This window comes from Monodon monoceros, unplaced genomic scaffold, assembly GCF_005190385.1.
Source record: "Monodon monoceros isolate NGI ecotype Baffin Bay Population unplaced genomic scaffold, NGI_Narwhal_1 Super_Scaffold_6, whole genome shotgun sequence".
Lineage (NCBI taxonomy): Eukaryota > Metazoa > Chordata > Mammalia > Artiodactyla > Monodontidae > Monodon > Monodon monoceros.
The window spans coordinates 88880437-88901427 of NW_021703783.1; the positions used below are offsets into that span (position 1 = coordinate 88880437).

The 20991-nt window shown below is 38.9% G+C and overlaps 1 protein-coding gene across 15 annotated transcripts in view; it reads right to left on the reverse strand.

The window, feature by feature from the left end:
• RBFOX2 (RNA binding fox-1 homolog 2) overlaps positions 1–20991 on the reverse strand; it is a 261293-nt gene that overhangs the window by 40981 nt on the left and 199321 nt on the right. For 9 of the 15 annotated variants that reach the window (XM_029204174.1, XM_029204183.1, XM_029204173.1 and 6 more), the window contains one exon: positions 648–794. In XM_029204174.1, the coding sequence (XP_029060007.1) occupies positions 648–794 (147 nt within the window). The remainder of the gene's footprint in view (positions 1–647; positions 795–20991) is intronic. The other 6 variants (XM_029204175.1, XM_029204185.1, XM_029204172.1 and 3 more) reach the window with 1 other exon arrangement.

The window sequence follows — 20991 nt, forward strand, 5'->3', positions numbered from 1 at the left end:
GCCACAACCGAGACTTAAAGAAGGGCATTTGCTTTTCTGACAAAGCATTAGGCTGCTATCCAAATAATTAAAACAAAAATCAATTATTTCTTACTCCTAGTTCAAGTTAAGTGTTTGATCAAATTAAAACAGGCAACAACACCTTAGCCCCAAAAAAGAATTAAGATTCTCAGCAGCCATTCATTTCTGAGTAACTTAAATATTTGCTATTATACTTCGTTTTCATGACAGCGATTCTGGGAGGAAGTAAACAGCTGGAAGAACACGCCAGGCAGCAAACTAACCCCCTATACCTGATTTTAGATCACAGATATGATTTTACTTAATTCATAACCCTTTGAAAGGCAGGGATTACTGTCTTGTCCTGATTTCAGTGCTTGGGTTTTCTGAACGTCCTAAGAAACCCCTCAGTCCCAGGCAAACTGGGTTGTGGAGTCATCTTATGTATGTGAGAATTTGCAAGGATAATGTCTAGAATAGGCCAGGAGATGGGAAAGTTTCTAAAGGCTGATGAAAATAATGATTTACCTCAGGATCTTTCTGAACATACTTGTAATTTTATCCTAAAGTAGTAATGACTAATAATACATCTGGTGAGTTAAAGTATATTTTCGTTGTAAAACCATAAAAGGACTTCAGAGACTTACCCCAAACATCTGCCGGAGGTCAGGATCCCGGAAGCGGAAAGGAATATTAGAGACATGCAGGCGTTTAGGGGTAGATTTACTCTCTGAATTTTCACTACTTTGCGTCTGTGACTGCTGGCCTTCTGTCTGTGCGCCCCCTTCTGTCTGCTAAGCAAAGAAATAAACAACATTAAGGGAAAAATAAATACAATTATTTCACAAGAATTACATAAAATAATTGAAGTCCTCCCCCACCCCAATCATTCTCAAACAGTGTGTCTTTAAGCAGAAATTACAGCTGTCCTTTCAAAGAGAAAAAAACCAAAGATGTTATCTGTGTTCAAAATGCTATAGTTTACCAAAAAATTTAGGTCTTTTGCATATTTATAGTACATTAGTAAAGTGGGAGATACTAGAAACACTAAGTGACTTGCTCAAGATCACATGGAGAGGAACTTCCCTGGTGGTCCAGTGGTAAAGAATCCACCTTACAATGCAGGGGACGAAGGTTCGATCCCTGGTCAGGGAACTAAGATCCCACATGCCATGGGGCAACTAAGCCCATGGGCCACAACTACTGAGCTCACGCACTAGAGCCCGCGTGCCTCAAACTACAGAGCCCATGGGCCACAACTACAGAGCCCTTGTGACCTGGAGCCTACGTGCCTCAACTAGAGAGGAGAAAACCTGCACACCACAACTAGAGAGAAGCCCATGCACAACAATGAAGAGCCTGCGTGCCGCAACTAAGACCTGATGCAGCCAAAAAAATAAAATAAAATAAATTAAAAAAAAAAGATCACATGGAGATACATTAGGAAAACAAGATATAAAAATAGTACATTGGGACTTCCCTGGTGGCACAGTGGTTAAGAATCCACCTGTCAATGCAGGGGACACGGGTTCGAGCCCTGGTCCGGGAAGATCCCACATGCCACGGAGCAGCTAAGCCCGTGCGCCACAACTACTGAGCCTGCACCCTAGAGCCCGTGAGCCACAACTACTGAGCCTGCGTGCCACAACTACTGAAGCCAGCGTGCCTAGGGCCCGTGCTCCGCCATTGCAACGAGAAGCCCACGCACCGCAACGAAGAGCAGTCCCCTCTCACCGCAACTAGAGAAAGCCTGCGTGCCGCACCGAAGATCCAACACAGCCATAAATAAATAAACAAACAAATAAAAAGAATAATAAATTAAAAAAATAAAAATAGTACTTTGTTCTTAGATTCTTATAGAAGTTCCTTTTTTTTTTGCAGTACACGGGCCTCTCACTGTTGTGGCCTCTCCCGTTGTGGAGCACAGGCTCCAGATGCGCAGGCTCAGAGGCCATGACTCACGGACCCAGCCGCTCCGCGGCATGTGGGATCTTCCCGGACCAGGGCACGAACCCGTGTCCCCTGCATCGGCAGGCGGACTCTCAACCACTGCGCCACCTGGGAAGCCCGAAGTTCCTATTTTTGAGATCTTTCCATTTTGAAAATAAAGAGTCTGTGGTATAATACTTAGTTGTGGAGATACCAGTATTTCTGGTCCATCATTTCAGGAAATAAGGGAATATTCTTATATTTCATTCCCTCTATTAGTTCCAGGGTTTATGACTACTGGGTTACCAAAGTACTGTAACATTATTTATGAAGAGGAGACACCTAGTGACAAAGGGCCCTTTGCTCAAAAACTGAAGAAGCTTCTTACTCTGAAACCAATCTGTACTCTCCTCCCTAATTTATGCGATCCCTGCTACTTCAGCAAAGGGAAGCTACCCTTCTGTAGCCCAGAGCAAAGTTGCATTTAGAAAAATCTGTTGGGAAAGGCTTGAAGGGACCCTGCCTAATCTACTACATACCCATAAATGCTAGATTTGTATATATCCATAGTGAAAGAATATGGGTGAGTGTGGGTGTGCATTTTTAATCATGAATCTCTTTTGCAATGTCCTAGGCATGTGTTAATTTAATTCTTTTTCAGTTAAGTCCTCAAAAAATTGCTACGTTGAGAAATACTTCTGACAAATACCTAACAGGTGTGATACATTCTAGGCATTCAAAAAACATTTACTTCGAAGTATTAATTTGACAATTTAAGAACCTTATGTTTTTACTATTCCCTGTGAAGCACATGCCAAACTGGATGGCTCAATGATATGATTAAACCAACACACTTAACACAGGAGTGGAACTTGCTGTTCTTATTATCTCAATTGAATGAGAACTGAGTCCCTCTAGCAGATTCTGGGTGACACGGAATGGGTCCCCCTACTCTGACCCAGCGTTCAGCTAAAACAAACTGAACCAGAGATACCTTTGGCTCAGAGATGTTTGAATCATGTTGAAATGAAGTTTGAGACTTTAACATATAAAGGATAAACAGGAATGAACTCCAAATGTATACCAGCTTTTCAAGTGTCAATCTAAGGGATGGCCGCTTTTATCTCCTTCCATTCAGGCCTCGCAGGTGGCCTCACTGTGCAATTATTCACATGGTACAAAAATAGCAGGAAAGGAAAGAGCTACAAAGCCACGTTCTGCGAAAGTGTAAGGTTTTCAATCCTCAATCTGGGCACAATGCAGACTAAACAAAACACATTCCATTCAAAGATAAAACTCACTAAGTTACTAAAAAGCAGCATCATGGACACCAAAGCAACGAGCACAAGCATCAATTACACTGATGCTCATTCGAGCACCTTCCAACTTCCCTCTCACATCTCACAGCTGGATCACATAAAACACTTTCTTCAATCAAACTTTAAAACCACCAGATCTGATCTGAAGGATGACAGTGTTATCACTCAGACAAAGGTTAAAAAGACCGATTCTAGCTCCAAACCATAGTTTTATATATAGCTTATATATGTAGACTATGTAGTCTGTAAAAGGGTATGTGAGGTGGCAGGATAAATGAAAACTAACCATTAATTCCAAGTATGTTGCCTGAGGTACTTAATTTCTGTTCTTGAGAATATTATTTTACAGTCCAGAAGACACAACTGATGAAGAAGAAGCCAGATTGGTTAATTTTCCAGCCTTGTGGTGAACACCTACATTATTTAAAAGTATGAAATCTTTAATTCTCCGGAGACTTAGCAAGTAGAAAAAGTGAAACATTATTTCCAAAATTCTTAAGACTTCTGATTTTAAATACATTTATAAATTGAAGTTTAACATACATAGCTAACAAATGCGTAAGTCATAAGAATACAGCTGCATGAATTTTCACAAAGAAAATACACTCACGTAACCATCAAATTAGATTAAGCCACAGAGAACTCCAGCATCACCTGTGGGCCCCACTCCAGTTTCTACTCCCCTGCCAAAGGATCACCACCATCCTGACTTCTAACTCCATAGATCAGTTCTATCATTTTTGAACTTAAAAAAAAAAAAAAAAAGGAATCATACATTATGTACTTTTTTGTGTCTGGCTTCTTTTACACATCATAATAACACACACACTGTTGTACATTTTATAACCATACAGAATTTGAGCTGCTTCCAGTTTTTGGCTATTAAGGATAATGTTCCTATAAATATTGTTACACATCTTTGGGTGCACAGGAGCAGGCATTTCTGTTGGGTGAATAGACATCTAGGATTGGATTTGTTGGATCAAGGATATGTCTAGGTTCAGCCTTCAAAGATACTATCAGTTTTGCAAAGTGGCTGTACTAACTTACACTCCATCAGCAGTGTGTGCAAGTTCCAGCTGTCTTTAGTATCGTCATTTTCATTTTAACTATTCGGGTGGGAGGTAGTGGCATCCTATCATGGCTTTAACTCGCTTTCCTCTCTTTCAACCTCAGACCCTTTCGTCTCTCCACTTCTTTTTTTGAATTTTGTTGAAAAATGGGAATTCCCTGTAAAACAGCAAGTATTGCTTTTTAAAAAAATTGTTATTGGAGTATAGTTGCTTTAGAATGTTGTGTTAGTTTATACTGTACAGGAAAGTGAATCAGCTACATGTGTATATATATATATATATATATCCCCTCTTTTTTGGATTTCCTTCCCATTTAGGTCACCACAGAGCATTGAGTAGAGTGCATACTGTAAGACAGACCCTTACCTACGCCCTTCAATAATAAATAATACTTAAATAGTGTTAACTGTTTGTCACACGCTGGCCTAAGTATTTTACATATGTTAATTGTGATTCTTTCAACAACCCTAACAGTAGCTTTTGCTTTTTTGTTTTGTTTTTGTTTTTTTTAAAGATACAGAATGGATTCCCTCCTTTTGACCCTGTGTTCAGCTAAAAGAATCTGATTCAGAGGCACTTTTGGCTCAGAGATGTTAGCAACCATCTGAGGAGTCTGAGGAGTAGAAAGACTGCCTAAGTAATGGAGCAGGGATTTGAAGACAGGCAGCCTGGCTCCAGAGTACATGTTCTTAAGCTCTATATTAGAATGTACTTTACATGTATTATTTTCTTCAATCCTCACAGTAATCTATGAGACAGGTACTATTATTGTCCTCCAATTGACAAAGGCAGAAACTAGGGCATGGAGAGGTTAAGTTCATTGCCCAAGGTCACATATTAAGTGGCAGAGTAGGAATTAAAAACCAGGTGGCCCAATGTCATATGCTAAACCACCCCCTTCCTAGCACTGCACTCATGCTCTCTTCTTTTTATCTCATTAGAATGAAGAACCCGTGTGGATCCCATGCTCCACTTTCTCAGGACCCCCGCCTGAAGGTGGAGGTAGGCATGGGGTAAGAGGCAGGGAAAGCTATACAAGAGGTGACATGTATTCTATGCCTCGAGGGAACAGGAGCAGGTCAGGCCATGAAGGGGAGGAAACGGAGAGGAAAGAAAACCAGCAAAGGCACACTGACATTCATGAAGGAAACAAAGCCAGAGAACTACTAAACTGATATTCAAAGAGGCTGAAAAGCAGATTTCTGTACATAGTGGAAATAGAAATAGGGAATATACATTGGATGTAGTTAAATGAGATCCTATTTCCCATCTGTCATTCGCAACTTTAAGTTTACCTCACTATAGATTACTAATCGTTGAAACACACAAATCAGAGAGCAGAAGTAAACAGAAGTTTTTAAGGCTGTATCTTTGTGAAAAGTGGACAGTTAAACTGTCCTGAGAAAAATCTCAGTCAATACAGTGCTGGTTTGCTTTATTTTCTATGTTAACTGCTGAGCAACTTTACTGACTATATAAATAACCTCCCAAGGTTCTGTGTTCTTCCCTTCTGTGGTCATTTTCTGACCTACGTGATTCACTGGGCAGGGGGTGAAACAGAAGAGGCTGGAGTCTGTGGGCTGTTTACAGTGAGGACTAGCAGGGGTCCTGCTCAGTGCAATCACGCGACTAAAGCCTATACATCCACTCTTCAGACACCCTGGCCTCCCCAGTGAGGGCTACTTCGTTGAGGTGAAACCCAGGGCACTTGACACTGAAGAGCAAATCAGATTTGTAAGTCTCAAAACCTCATTCTAGAAAGTGAGGACTAAAAAAAAAAAATTTTTAAGTGACCTTTAAAAATTCTTGTAACTGGAAAATGGATTTAGTTTTCTGACTCCCCTATGAAACAATGGAAATATTGTAACTATTTATACATTGTAAACAAATGTTCTGTTATGGTCTGAAAAAGAACCCTGGGCAATACAAGATGAAGTATTACTTTCTAAGTCTCTATCATAATAAGACTTAATACATAATCTGAGATACTAAGGAATCTCTTGATTAATTCAGGAATAATATTTTGATTTATGGATTATCCATTTTCTCCAATATTTATTTTTCCTCTTGTTGTCTGTGCCTTCATTGCTTATTTTCACCTCTGTGAGGCTGAAGGAGAAGAAAAGGAAATTAAATTTAGCAAAGTTTTCTTGAGAATCTGATTCATGTCTGAAAACATCTACCCTCCCATTTTAATGACAGTTTGGGTATAGAATTCTAGGTTGGAAAAAAAAAATCCTTCAGAATTTTAAAGGTAACTCTCAACTGTAGCCTAGCTTCCAGTGTTGTTGAGAAATCTGAAGGCATTATGACTCCTATCTCCTTGTATGTGACTTTTCCCCCACTCTCTCTGGTTTGTAGATTATCCAAATAGGTCCAGTGCTCTAAAATTTCACAGTGACAGGCTTTAATGTGGGTTTGTTTTATACTGTTCTATTTTTCTGAGAATTCTGTGGTCTCTTTTAAGCTGGAAATTAATATCCTTCAGTCCTGGGACCTTTTTTGAATTATTTTGCTGATGACTCCTACCCTATACATTTTGTCTTTCTCTCTTCCTGAAACTTGTATTATTAGATATTGGATCTTTTGAACTGATCCTCTAACTTTCTTATCTCTTGTATTTTCCATCTCTCTGTCTTTTGGCTCTATTTTCTGGGATATAAGTCCTTAATCTCTTATCTGAAAACTTTGGGACCAAATGTGTATCAGAATTCAGAACTTTTAGAATTTTTAGAAAGGCAGTAATGGTGTAAACCCGTATGTAACACTATCAATGAGATGTGGAGCAGTGATATTTCTGTAGCAAAATATAAGCATATTCACATAAATGTGATAAAGACTATACATATGTTGTGAGTTTTGCTGCAAACTTATGAAAAAATTATTGACTTTCAGAACTTTACAGATTTTGGAATTGTGGGTAAGAGACTGGAGACCTCTTTTTCTTCCATCTCATCTTTCAACCTTCCAATGAAATTTTTTCATTTTGTTGACATGTTTTTAATTTCAAGGGCTCATTTTTCTTCTCTGAACCCCCCATTCCCCTCACCTTTTAAACTAGCAATTCAGGGACTTCCCTGGTGGCACAGTGGTTAAGAATCCGCCTGCCAGTGCAGGGGACACAGGTTCGATCCCTGGTCCAGGAAGATCTCACATGCCGCGGAGCAACTAAACCTGTGTGCCACAACTACTGAGCCTGCGCTCTAGAGCCCGCGAGCCACAACTACTGAGCCCACGTGCCACAACTACTGAAGCCCGCGTGCCTAGAGCCTGTGCTCTGCAACAAGAGATGCCATCGCAATGAGAAGCCTGCGCACCGCAAGGAAGAGTAGCCCCTGCTCACCGCAACTAGAGAAAGCCCACACACAGCAATGAAGACCCAACGTAGCCAAAAATAAAACAAACGAAAACTAGCATTTCATTCTTGTTTAGTGGATGCAATACCTTCTCTTATCTCTCTGAGGATATAAATTATTGTTCTGGTAATTTCTGAGGAGAAAGGGGTTCCTTTTCTTCCAAATTTCTCTTTTTGTTTGTTAGTTTTTATTCTCTATTTTCCACGTTGTAGGTTTTCCCCAGGTATCTAGTAATCCTTGGTTGTCTTGATCATAATTAAGAATTGTGGTGGGGAAAGTAGCTAAAAACTGACTGCAAGTTCTGAGTGGGTGGGATAGAGGGGCTTGATGACTTTGTGATTCATTCTAGGTTCAGTTAGGTAAGCAATTTCTTGGGGAACCCCCTGACTCATGCATCTTTAAGTCCTTCCTCTCAAGTTAGGTTATCCAGAGAAGAGTTTGCCAAATCTAATTGGAGCCGTGTTTCTGAGAGAACTGTTTTTAAAAAAAAATTTATTTTTTGGTTATATTATTATTTTTGCCATGCAGCATGTGGGATCTTAGTTCCCTGACCGGGGACAGAATCCATGCCCCCTGCAGTGTAAGGGCAGAGTCTTAACCACTGGACCACCAGGGAAGTCCCTGGAGTCATGTTTCTGAAATTCAAATTTTTGTGGTATAAACTGAATCATTTCTCAGCTTTCTCCCACTACTGGCTTAGGGATAAACTCATTTGTGTCTGCTAAGTTAGTTACTAATTGGCCATCTGCTTTCTAGCTTCCAAAATGATTAATTCTCCTGTTCTTATTTTTTATATTCCTAAAAACACACAGACACAACCACCATTTACTGTACTTTTAGAGGAAGCAAAATTAGATGGATGTATTCAAAAGTAACCTGAAACAAGTGTTTAATAAAATCTTATAATACTATATGCACATATTTTAATGAAGGCAGCAAAATAGGTCAACACAGCCTATATTTGTTTTGAGCTGACTTGTATAAAATATTTTGGGAAACAAGGCTCGCTTTCAATAATAACCTTAGTGTCTCAAGAAGGAAGAGCTTGCATTATAGCCCTTCTCCAACGCATACATGAAAGGCTGAGGTAGAACAAGCAGAGACCTCAGAAATGAGACATGCTAATCATCTTACAGCAAATCTATAAATACAAGATTTTTTCCTTTCTCTGTTCTTCAGAGCCTAGAACTACTTCAGATATAAGCTAAGGATGATTAAAATATTTTGGGATAAGGAGACATGACAACTAAGTGCAATGTGGGATCCTGGATTGGATTCAGAACAGAAAACTGGTGACTGAATAAGGTCTATATTTTACTTAATAATATGGTACCAACACTTCTTATTGCCGGGTCCTGAAAACTGTACTATACCTATGTAAGGTGTTCACATCAGAAGAAGTTAGGTAAAGAACACGGAGAAACTTTTTGTACTCCTTTTGCAACTTTACTGTAAGTCTAAAACTATTTCAAAACAAAGAGTTCTAAGAAAAGACAAAAGAATTTTGGGATGTCAGGTTCTAAGCCCTACAGAATATTAGATCACAGAATGTTTAGTTGGTTTAAGACTATATACAGGCACAATTGTAGACAAATACTGTTGTTCATATTAAATATGTGGGTCAGACCACTTATAAAAGTCAGAAATGGGCTGAAAAGCCCATCTGTTTCAAACTGTTGGCATGATGAAGAAAAAAAAAAAACATTTAATCTAATAGTACTATTATCTATTCCCAGATTAGAAATAGTTTAATTTGTAAATCTTTTTTACTTGCAAAAGGCCAGTCACAAAGTTTCATCTCCTGTAGCATTTTCCCTTAAGAGCTCATCGTTTTACGAACAAAAATATAAATGATTCCTAGTTGGGTTCAATTTCTTTTGGATAGGGGATTGGCCTTCAGTCAAGGTGTAAGTGAATCCTCCTCATAGGATGAATTAGATATTCTCACAATTTTATAAAATCAGTCACATATAGTGCAAGGGACATGGTTGTAAAAGCTGCAAAGTTTAAGACCAAACTTATCAAAGATAATAGATATTTCTATTAATTGCTAAAAGTAGAGTTGCCACATGAACTGCCACACAATTCATACAGATTTGAAATTAAGCAATTATTAACACAGTTCTTATTTGGGAAGATTCATATTGGTTTTCTTAAAGGGATCACATCAGACTCAAGATGAAGTTGCTCAAGCAAAGCCCCATGTCAGTAAACCAAAACTTAAGTTTCTATGCTCTGCTCTCCCAGAAAAGAAAGGTCTAGGTCAACCAATTAAGTTGTCTACTCAGCAGAAGTTACCTGACCCAAGACTCCAAGGCTCCAAGATTTTCCTTTGCTCCATATAAGGAAATGCTTTAACCAATCAGCAAATGCCCAGTATAACCTCCTTGTTCCTGTTCCCTCTGCCTATAAAATCTCATCCTGTACAGCTTTTCCGAGCTTCTTTCTTTCTTCCTTCCTTCCAATTGAAGTTTAGTTGATTTACAATATTGGGTTACTTTCTGGTACACAGCAAAGTGATTCAGTTATATATATATATACACATACTGTTGTCTATCTATTTTATATATAGTAGTTTGTATCTTCTAATCCCGAACTCCTAATTTATCCCCTCCCTTTTCCCCTTTGATAACCATAAATTTGTTTTCTATGTCTGAGTCTGTTTCTGTTTTGTAAATAAGTTCATCTGTATCATATTTTAGATTCCACATATAAGTGATATATGATATTTGTCTTTCTCTTTCTGACTTACTTCACTTAGTATGATAATCTCTAAGTCCATCCACGTTGCTGCAAATGGCATTATTTCATTCTTTTTTTTTATGGTTGAGTAGTATTCCGTTGTATACATGTGCCACATCTTCTTTATCCATTCATCTGTTGATGGACATTTAGGTTGCTTCCATGTCTTGGCTATTGTAAATAGTGCTGCTATGAACACTGGGGTGCTGTGAACATTGAATTACAGTTTTCTCCAGACATATGCCGAGGAGTGGGACAGCTGGATCATATGGCAACTCTATTTTTAGTTTCTTAAGGAACCTCCATAGTGCTATTCATAGTGGCTGCACTGATGTACATTCCCACCAACAATATAGGAGGTCCCCCTTTTTCCACACCCTCTCCAGCATTTATTATTTGTAGACTTTTTAATGATGGCCATTCTGACTGGTGTGAGGTGACACCTCATTGCTTTTTTTGTGTTTTTTTTGCGTTACGTGGGCCTCTCATTGTTGTGGCCTCTCCCGTTGCGGAGCACAGGCTCCGGACACGCAGGCTCAGCAGCCACGGCTCACAGGCCCAGCCGCTCCATGGCATGTGGGATCTTCCCGGACCAGGGCATGAACCCGTGTCCCCCGCATCGGCAGGCGGACTCTCAACCACTGCGTCACCTAGGAAGCCCCTACCTCATTGTTTTTTTAAAAAAAATATTTATCTTATTTTCATGGCTGCGTCGGGTCTTAGTTGTGGCACGTGGGATCTTTCATTGCAGAGTGCAGGCTCTTCGTTGTGGTGGGCGCGCTTCTTATAGTTGTGGTGTCCGCATTTTCTCTTCTCTAGTTGTGGCGCGTGGGCTCCAGAGTGCGTGTGCTCTGTAGTTTGCGGCACACGGGCTCTCTAGTTGAGGCACTCGAGTTCAGTAGTTGTGGCACGTGGAATTAGTTGCCCCGCGGAATGTAGGAGCTTAGTTCCCCGACCAGGGAATTGAACCCATGTCCCCTGCACTGGAAGGCAGACTCTTTACCACTGGACCACCAGGGAAGCCCCCTCGTTGTTTTGATTTGCATTTCTCTAATAATTAGTGAAGTTGAGCATCTTTTCATGTGCCTATTGACCATCTGTATGTCTTCTTTGGAGAAATGCCTATTTAGGTCTTCTGCCCATGTTTTGATTGGGTTGTTTATTTTGCTGTTGAGTTGTATGAGCTGTTTGTATATTTTGGAAATTAAACCCTTGTCAGTTGCATTGCTGCAAATATTCTCTCCCAGTCCATAGGCTGTCTTTTCATTTTGTTTGTGGTTTCCTTTGCTGTATAAAAGCTTATAAGTTTGATTAGGTCCCATTTGTTTACTTTTGCTTTTATTTCTATTGCCTTGGGAGACTGACCTAAGAAAAGATTACTATGATTTATGTCAGAGAATGTTTTGCCTATGTTCTCTTTTAGGAGTTTAATGATGTTATGTCTTATATTTAAGTCTTTAAGCCATTTTAAGTTTACTTTTGTGTAGGGTGTGAGGGAGTGTTCCATCTTCATTGATTTACATGTGGCTGTCCAGCTTTCCCAACACCACTTGCTGAAGAGACTGTCTTTTCTCCATTGTATGTTTTTGTCTCCTTTGTTGAAGAGTAATTGATAGTAGGTGTGTGGATTTATTTTGGGCTCTCTATTCTGTACCACTGATCCATATGTCTGCTTTTGTGCCAATACCAGGCTGTTTTGATTACTGTAGCTTTGTAGTATTGTCTGAAGTCTGAGAAGGTTATGCCTCCAGCGTTGTTCTTTTTCCTCAGGATTGCTTTGGCAATTCTGGGTCTTTTATGGTTCCATACAAATTTTAGGACTACTTGTTTTGGTTTTGTGAAAAATGTCATGAGTAATTTGATAGGGATTGCATTAAATCTGTAGATTGCTTTGGGTAGTATGGCCATTTTAACAATATTAATTCTTCCAATCCAAGAGCATGGGATATCTTTCCATTTCTTTGAATCATCTTCAATTTCCTTTATTAACGTTTTATAGTTTTCAGCATATTCTTTCACCGCCTTGTCAGGTTTATTCCTAAGTATTTTATTTTATTTTATTTTATTTTTTGATGTGATTTTAAAGGGACTGTTTTTTTACTTTCCCCTTCTGATATTTCATTGTTAGTGTAAAGAAAGAAATGCAATGTTAATCTTGTATCCTGCTACCTTGCTGAATTGGTTTATCAGGTCTAATAGTTTCTGTGTGGAGTCTTTAGGGTTTTCTATATCATGTCATCTGCATATAATGACAATTTTACTCAGAGCTCCTTTCTATGTGCTAGATTGGATGCCACCGAATTCATGAATCACTGAATAAAGCCAATAAGAGCTTTTAAATTTACTCAGTTGAATTTTGTTAACAGTTTAAAATCTGCACAAAAGTTAAGTGTCATTAATTTTTCTGTATCACACTATTTCCATTTTGAATGATTCAAACTTGTATTAAATAAGACTGATGTATTTTATACCCGAGAAAATCTAATGGAAAGGTCATTGCCCAAAACAGCTTTAAGTACATCTAAAGGATACGTGTGTGTATACATGCTTCAAAAATCATAGAGCAATACTTCCCAAAGGGTAGAATGACAGTTCTGCAGGATGTTAACTGGTATTTTGTAGAAAATGAGTTTCATGGTCAAATAAATTTGGGAAATACTGGACTAAACAAAGTTAAAAGGTTTCCTGTGAATTCTGAAGACAGAAAACTCACCTTTCTCCCTAAACATATATTATATATATCATTCATTCATTCTCTCATTCATTTTTGTGGATCAAAATATAAAATTCACTTTGAAAAATACTGCTTTTATCAGGATGGCCCTTAGAGCACAAGCTCCCAAGGGTATGAGGGAAAAAAATGGCAAAAGAGAAAAGAGATATATAATTGGACAGCCTGTTAATTTGTATTATTTTAACTTAAGAACTGCCTATAACACCTTCTTTGAAATGTAATAATTATATACCAATAGTATTATAGCTAATATTTATTGAATATTTGTTATGTGCCAGGCATTATACAAAGTACTTGCTGTACATTTTCTCATTTAATCCTAAAAACAACCCTATGAGTTAGGAACTAGTATCACCAGTTTTACAGGTGAGGAAAATGAGCATTAGTTATAATTCTCTCAGGGTTATACATTTAGCAAATGGAAGGAGCTGGGAGCTAAACCTAACTCAATCTGGTTTCCTAGCTCAAGCGCCCTAACCACAATATTATATAAATAGAAACAGTTTTTAAAAAACAGCTTTAAAAAAAATTCAGTCTCTCCTGATAATATTTTAGAAAGTAAGTTGATACAGTTTTCATTATGTCATTTTACAGTGCCTTAAAGAAAAATTTGGTACTACAATCCATGAAGATCCATCAACTAGACTTGTTAGCATCTAAAATTTAAAGCAATTTTATAAATGTTTATAATGGAGTATATACTGGGTTAAAACTGGTGGAATTAGATCTTATGAATTCCTTCTTAAAGAGTACTCCTAACATGACAGAATATCTTTCTAAAAAGTGAAATCTTGGCTTAGTTATATACTTAGTTACTGAAAATCAGGGTAATTTCACAGTGCTAAAATAACATACCAAGAATACCTATGCATATAAAATTTTTTCCAGTGCTAACACCAAACACAATTTTGGGGGCATAAAAAATTGAATTTACATTTATGTAGAATAATTCCTTACTTGAGCAAAAGTACGTTTAGATTTAGTTATTTTAAAGAGAAATGCTTAAGTATTTCTTCTGTGTATTTGAATATTGCTACAAGTCAAATTCTGAGAATCTAGTCTTGTTTGGGCATTTAAATGTCAGCTAACGTTTTCCCAATAAACTAGTAACTCAATTTTCTTCAGAAAATATCTAGTTCTGGGGCTTCCCTGGTGGCGCAGTGGTTGAGAGTCCGCCTGCCGATGCAGCGAACGCGGGTTCGTGCCCCGGTCCGGGAAGATCCCACATGCCGCGGAGTGGCTGGGCCCGTGAGCCATGGCCGCTGAGCCTGCGCGTCCGGAGCCTGTGCTCCGCAACGGGAGAGGCCACAACAGTGAGAGGCCCGCATACCGCAAAAAAGAAAATATCTAGTTCTATTTTCTCAGTGGGTCAAAGTGTTATAAAAAAGAATTCTAAATGGCATCATTTGTATATGTAATATTACCATATATTACCCCAGGAAACAAAAACCAGTATCACAGTTAACAAAAACCACAGCAAGTCACTTATTTTTTTAAAACCACGAGTCAGAATTATGTAAAAATTATATATATAAACACCAGAGACAATAACCTAAATTTTTAAAAACTTTATACTTAACTGAATGATTCTTTAATATTTTAATGTACACTTCAGAATGAAAGAAATCTGTAAGTATGTTCTAGTTGAAGTTCTTGGGTTTAAAGTTGAAGAGTAAGTGGAAACTAAGACCATGTCTAGAGATGCCTTTTATTTTTTATAATTTACATGGGGAAGCAGAAAAAAAGCCCTTGACTTCAAGCCGATTTCCTGAGTCCCAGCTCTGTTTTGAGCTAGCTGTAACCTTGTTCAAGTCACTTAAAACTGCTGACCTCTGCTGTAAAAGGAGGGCGTGAGATGATTTCTAAAATCTATTTTGGCTTTAAAATTCAGTGATTCTAAACAGAGTTTACCGACTTCAAAAGACAGTACAAAATATTTACGGAAAATGCACAACTCTCGCAGACAGGTTAAGAAAAGCTGCACTACTAAGGTAATCGTGAGCGCTTCTTTACTCTCACCCTAACACACGGAGAGCAGCAAGGGCCAGCAGGGCACAGTACGACCGTTCTCAAAACTTTCCAGCTTCAGTTTCTTTTTTTGAGGGGTGGGGTGGGGGTAGAATGGGTAATAATAATCAGTAATTAATAAGTAAACAAAAATAAATAAATGAAGGCACGCAAAAGAGAAGAAGCAACAATCATAACTTAACAATATTAACAATTTGCTGAAAGGGTGTCTTGAGTCTTACATGAACCAAAGGGCAATTCTCTCTACTGAAAAATATGCATGCCTGGCTCTGAGTGTGGTTTTCTGCAGCAACTTTTGCATTTCAGACCAGGCTATAGTTTCCTCATCAATCCAGCTGTGAACTTGCCAAGCTGCTCATAGGCAGCTTTTCCATCTCTTGGAAAAGTGGATGACTGCATGAATGAATCCTCTGTTGTCCCAGGCCTCTAACTCTAGCCTGGAGATGGAAAATGCTAATGATCATACCTACGTTGCAGGCTGAAGGTAACATTGCCCAACAATACACAACACGAGAGAAGGATATGGGCCCCATTTTTACCATTATATTCCAGAAGTCCTGGTGTGGGCAAATGGACCCGCTGTTAAGTGGTATAACTTCCTGGCTACATTTGATGGGTCACCAATCTACAAGGCATCTTCAGGTAAGGGTCAGTGGGTAATTCCAAGGGAGGACGGTTAGACTGATCTGATGGTAGAGAAATGCAAGGACATCTGGCTTCAACTCCAGAGAAAGGGTGTACAAAAAAGAGAAGAAACTGAGGATGATGAACAATATGGGGTCTGAGTCATCTTTACTTGGAGGGGTGCTCAAAGGCCCCCCAGTGAGGAGGGCTATAAAATCTACAGGTTATGATATAGCACAGCAGGCCACTCAACTATTCCCTCAATTTAGATGCACCAACAACTCTGTTCAAATACTTCAAAGGATGTTACTGACTAGCAACTTACTCTGCCTTTATAAGCTTCTTTTTTCATTCAAAAACCACTTACTAAATGTCCATTGTATATCATTGGGAGTAATAAGAGGAGGGCAAGTAATAGTTCCTGCCCTCAGGAAAAGTATGATCCAATAGGTTGGCAGAATATGTACACAAATATAAATCTTGTATCTGAAGATCACTCACCAAAGCTTATCTACTTCAAATACTTCGGCTATTTACGCCTGCTGGCATTTGGAAAATATCTGAACATACAGGAACTGAGGTCCTTTCTTCTCTGCAGGCAGGCTCAGTGATAATCAAGCCTCTGCAGACCCAGCTGGGAGACGCCTAACTGCTATCTCTCTTGCTAATGCACACTACGGGACCAAATGACTGTCAAAACAAGCTCTCATCTTAACAGTACAAGAAGCATCTAGCCCAATGTTAAAATCAGTTTCTAAAATATATTTTGGAAATAAAACTCCAGATTTCATTGCTTATTTCTCATTTTTATGTCAGAAATCCTTTCTTTTTGTTCTCTCCATCAACAAGATGGGACTATCCAACATAAACAAGATCTATTAAAATACAGCTGTAGCTCACAATAATAAAAAGCGCAAATAAATGACATCAACCAGGACAGCTGATTTAAAAAGACGGTAAAAGCAATTATCTCAAAGAACTATTTAAACAAGTAATCTCCAAAGCTTTTCTAATTTATTCTCACTACAGTTCCATCAGATAGGAATTAGTACCTTCATTTGATAGGTGAGGAAACTGAAACTTGGGGGGTAAAATGATTTTATTCAAGATATAGTTACTGCAATAAGGATGAAAACTCTTTGACTCTGATCTCCTTATTTTACTCATCCAATCAGCTGTCAAATTCTGTTTATTCTATCTTCATAATTTCTCTTCATTTCACTTCCTCCTGTACATAATCACTGCAACCCCTAATCCAGAACCCCATTATCAACTTCAACCATAAGACCCTTTCCTAACCAGTCTTCCTGCTCCTCTACTATCTTGTACATGCAAGAGATTAATCTTCTGAAGCACAATGCTGCTCACTTCCATTTCCTGCTCAAATACCTTTAATAAAGTAATTTCTCAGCCAGGCATTCAAATGCTCTTCCCAATTTGTACTCTCAAGGGACCTTTCTCCCACCTATTTCCCACTAGTCTCCACCAAGCACCCAAGCTTCAACCAAACAGAAACCCATGCTTTTATTCGAAGACATTTTGATATTTCCCATCTCTCCAACTTTGCTTTGAGAAATGACTGTCCTAATTCTTCCCACCACCATCTAAACATGTCTGAATTCTAGTCACTCATAATACAAGGCCCAGATCAATGCCATCTTCACCAAGGAGCTCACTTCTCTCTCCTCAGACCTCCCATGGCACACCTGTATCTTCTTTCATTTTTTTCCCCAAGAAATATTTACTGAGTAACTATTAAGTGCCAGGTACTATGACAAGTCGGGGAATGCAAAAGAAGCTTACAGTTTAGTTAGGGAGACAGAAGTGAACAAAAAACATCACACCTCATAAGTTCCACAAAAGGCGGTCAGCTCAGAAGTCTACCTGAGCCTAAATGAAGGATACATGAATTTGGCTTTGCCTAGGAAAGTCAAGCAGGGCTTCCCAGCAGAGCTAACACTTGGACTGAGCGGGAGAAGATGCACAAGCATCTGCTCAGAGGACCAATGCACATATTCACGATCACTTCCATTGAGTTGGAGATGGGGAGTCAGAGTGGCAGACTGGAGAGTAAAGACTTTGAATTCCCCAAGCAGAAAAACAATAACATACCACAAAGGGCTACTTTATGAGCCACAATAAAATAGTGTTTGTGGAATCAAGCTTTCAACTGAAAAGTGTTATACAAATTTAAGATATCATTTATTTATAAATAACAATGCTTCTTATCTACCTTTTGAATTTAATTGGCTACAGGAATTACCAGACTCCTTTTATGAAACATATAAGTAGAAGGTAAAGGTTTAACAGAATAATTTATATGGTTGTCAAATCTAGGTAGGTTTTACAATATACTGCTCTACTTACTGCTCAATCGCTCTCTAAACACACCCCACCTCCCCTGAGAAACACACACCCACACACAACTTCCAAAGGTAAAATGGCTTAAGAGCAGTGGATTCACACTCACAATTAAAATGGACACTTAAAAATATAAGAAGTATCGGGCTTCCCTGGTGGCGCAGTGGTTGAGAGTCCGCCTGCCGATGCAGGGGACACGGGTTCGTGCCCCGGTCCAGGATGATCCCACATGCCGCAGAGCGGCTGGGCCCATGAGCCATGGCCGCTGAACCTGTGCTCCGCAACGGGAGAGGCCACAACAGTGAGAGGCCCACATACCGAAAAAAAAAAAAAAAAAAAAAAAGAGAAGTATCTTCAACCAGAGCTTCCTAATAATTTCCCATTTTATTGTTAGCAACTTCCTAAAATGACAGAACTTGTGTTCTGTTTGCAGGCACAACTCAAGGATTTTCCATTTTCTCCTCAGCACCAATAAATTCACAATCTATTCATAAGGATTCCTAATCTTATTTCAATACATCTTTAGAAACTCAAATTGGTCAATATAATGCAAAATTATATACTGAATAGTTTCTAATATGGATGAAGAACAGAAGTCTTAACTGTATATATTTACATTAAGGAACAGAGCTCGCCGTTAATACTGTCATTAGAGACACATAATCCAGGAATCTGAAACAATGGGAAACGGTGGCAATAGGGAAAAAAAGGGAAAGAGAAATAAATGGGCAGTGGTGAGGAGAGGTGCAGTACAAACGACCATGAAGTGATTCAAGGAAGGGACTTCTGGCTCTGATGGCATGAAGAGGTCAGTGAATCCTCTCCTCAAAACAATAAGAAAACTTGTCAGTCATTTCACGGTCCTGGAAATCAATCAGAGGCAGATAATAAATAGAGAAGTTTCTTGAAAAGTTGCGAGAGCTTTAGGGTAAAACATGAAGGAGTCTACAAACTTATTGCCTGGGCCTACTCCAACTCACTAACCCCACCCTCTAATCCTCAGCTCTTCTGGGAGAGCTCATCAGGGTAGGGCTGGGCCACAAAACCCAGCAGCTTTGCTGCCAGAGGGGGCGGACTCCACTTGGGGTACTGGGGTGGGGGGCGCAGTAGAAAACCACAGACTTGTCCGCTAAAGTGGCACACTTGGTGGGAACCTAACAGGGGAAATATAGTTCTTCTAGCTTGAGGCTGTGGTCTGATTGGGGTGAGTGGTGGATCAGCTAGAAATCTGAAGGGAAGATCCTGGAAATGAGAGAATAGTAGAATAACTAGATATGATCTCCTCACATCCCTGGCTGACTGTGAACATATGTGGATGAGGAGCGGAGACATAAAAGGGCCCAACAGAAAGAAAAAGCCAAGGCATACTTGAGAACTGGCTGTACTGTGAAATGCACTTCCCAACCCAAAACCAGATCAGCAGAGGCTGGAAGCTTTCCACACTCCAGGTGCTTAAGCACAACTTATGCCCAAATCACTGGCTGACCAATAGGCTATGGAGACACAGGGGTGACTCCCAGTCAGGCTAAAAAGTAAAAACGAGAATGAAAATCACTAAGCAGACACATCAGTGGCTGCACACCACAGAGGAGCCCGCAGTTTAAGTACAGGCAAACTATTTAAAACTCACACATATATACTCACCTACACCTCTCAAAAACAAAACCAAAAAACTTTAGAGTTGTTAAAATATATTACTAAAATGTCTAATTTACTAAAAATTTACAAGACATGCAAAGAAACAGGAAAAGTGTGGCCCCAACTCAAGAAAACAAGCAGTAACTAGAAACAGGCTCTGAGGAGGACTGGATGTTAGAGTCTGCAGGTGACTTCAAAGTAACAACTACAAATGTATTCAAAGAATTAAAGGAAATACGATGACAAGTAAGGAATCTCAATAGAGATACAGAAATCCTAAATGAAAATTCCAGAGTTGAAAAGTACATTAGCTAAAATAAAAATTCACTAGATGGGCTTAATAGCCGATTTGATATGGCGGAAAAAAGAAAGAGTAAACTGAAACAGATCAACAGAAATTATCCAATCAAAAGAACAGAAAGAAGACTGAAGAAAAATGAGTAGAACCTTAGATTCTGTTTAGATTCAGCTTAAAAACAAACAAACAAACAAACAAACAGAATCTGAACCTGTGGGGAACAAGCATCCCCATTACTTGTAGCTAAAGTCCCAGGAGGAGGAACAAAAGGAAAGAACAAATATTTGAAAAAATTACATTCAAAAACTTCCCAATTTTGATGGAAAACAATCTACAGACCTCAAAATCTCAATGCACTCCACGTATGATAAAACAAAGAGATTTATCCTAGACATATCAGCGTCAAACTGCTCAAAGCCAAAGACAAACAAAAAAAGCTTGAAGACAGCAAGAGAAAAACAATTCATCACATACAGGGGAACAACAACAGGATTAACAACTGACTTCTCATCAGAGGCCAGAGGGCTGAGGAGTTGGGGCAAAAATGTCAACCAAGAATTCTACAGCTAGCCTTCAAAAATGAAGACAAAATAAAGGTATTCCTAGGTAAACAAAAACAGAAAATTTGTTTCAAGCAGACCTAGTCTACAGAAATACTAAAAGATGTGCTACCAGCTGAAAGGAAATGACATCGGAAAATAACTCAAATCCATAGGAAGCTAAGAAAATCACTGGAAATGGTAAATTTCTTTAAAAATAGAAGATTTTTAACGTAGTAACTGTAATACTATAGCACTTCATATATATATATGAAGTGCTCTCTCTCTCTCTCTATATATATATATGACAATAACAGCACAAAGGATGGTGAGGGATAGAGCTATATTGG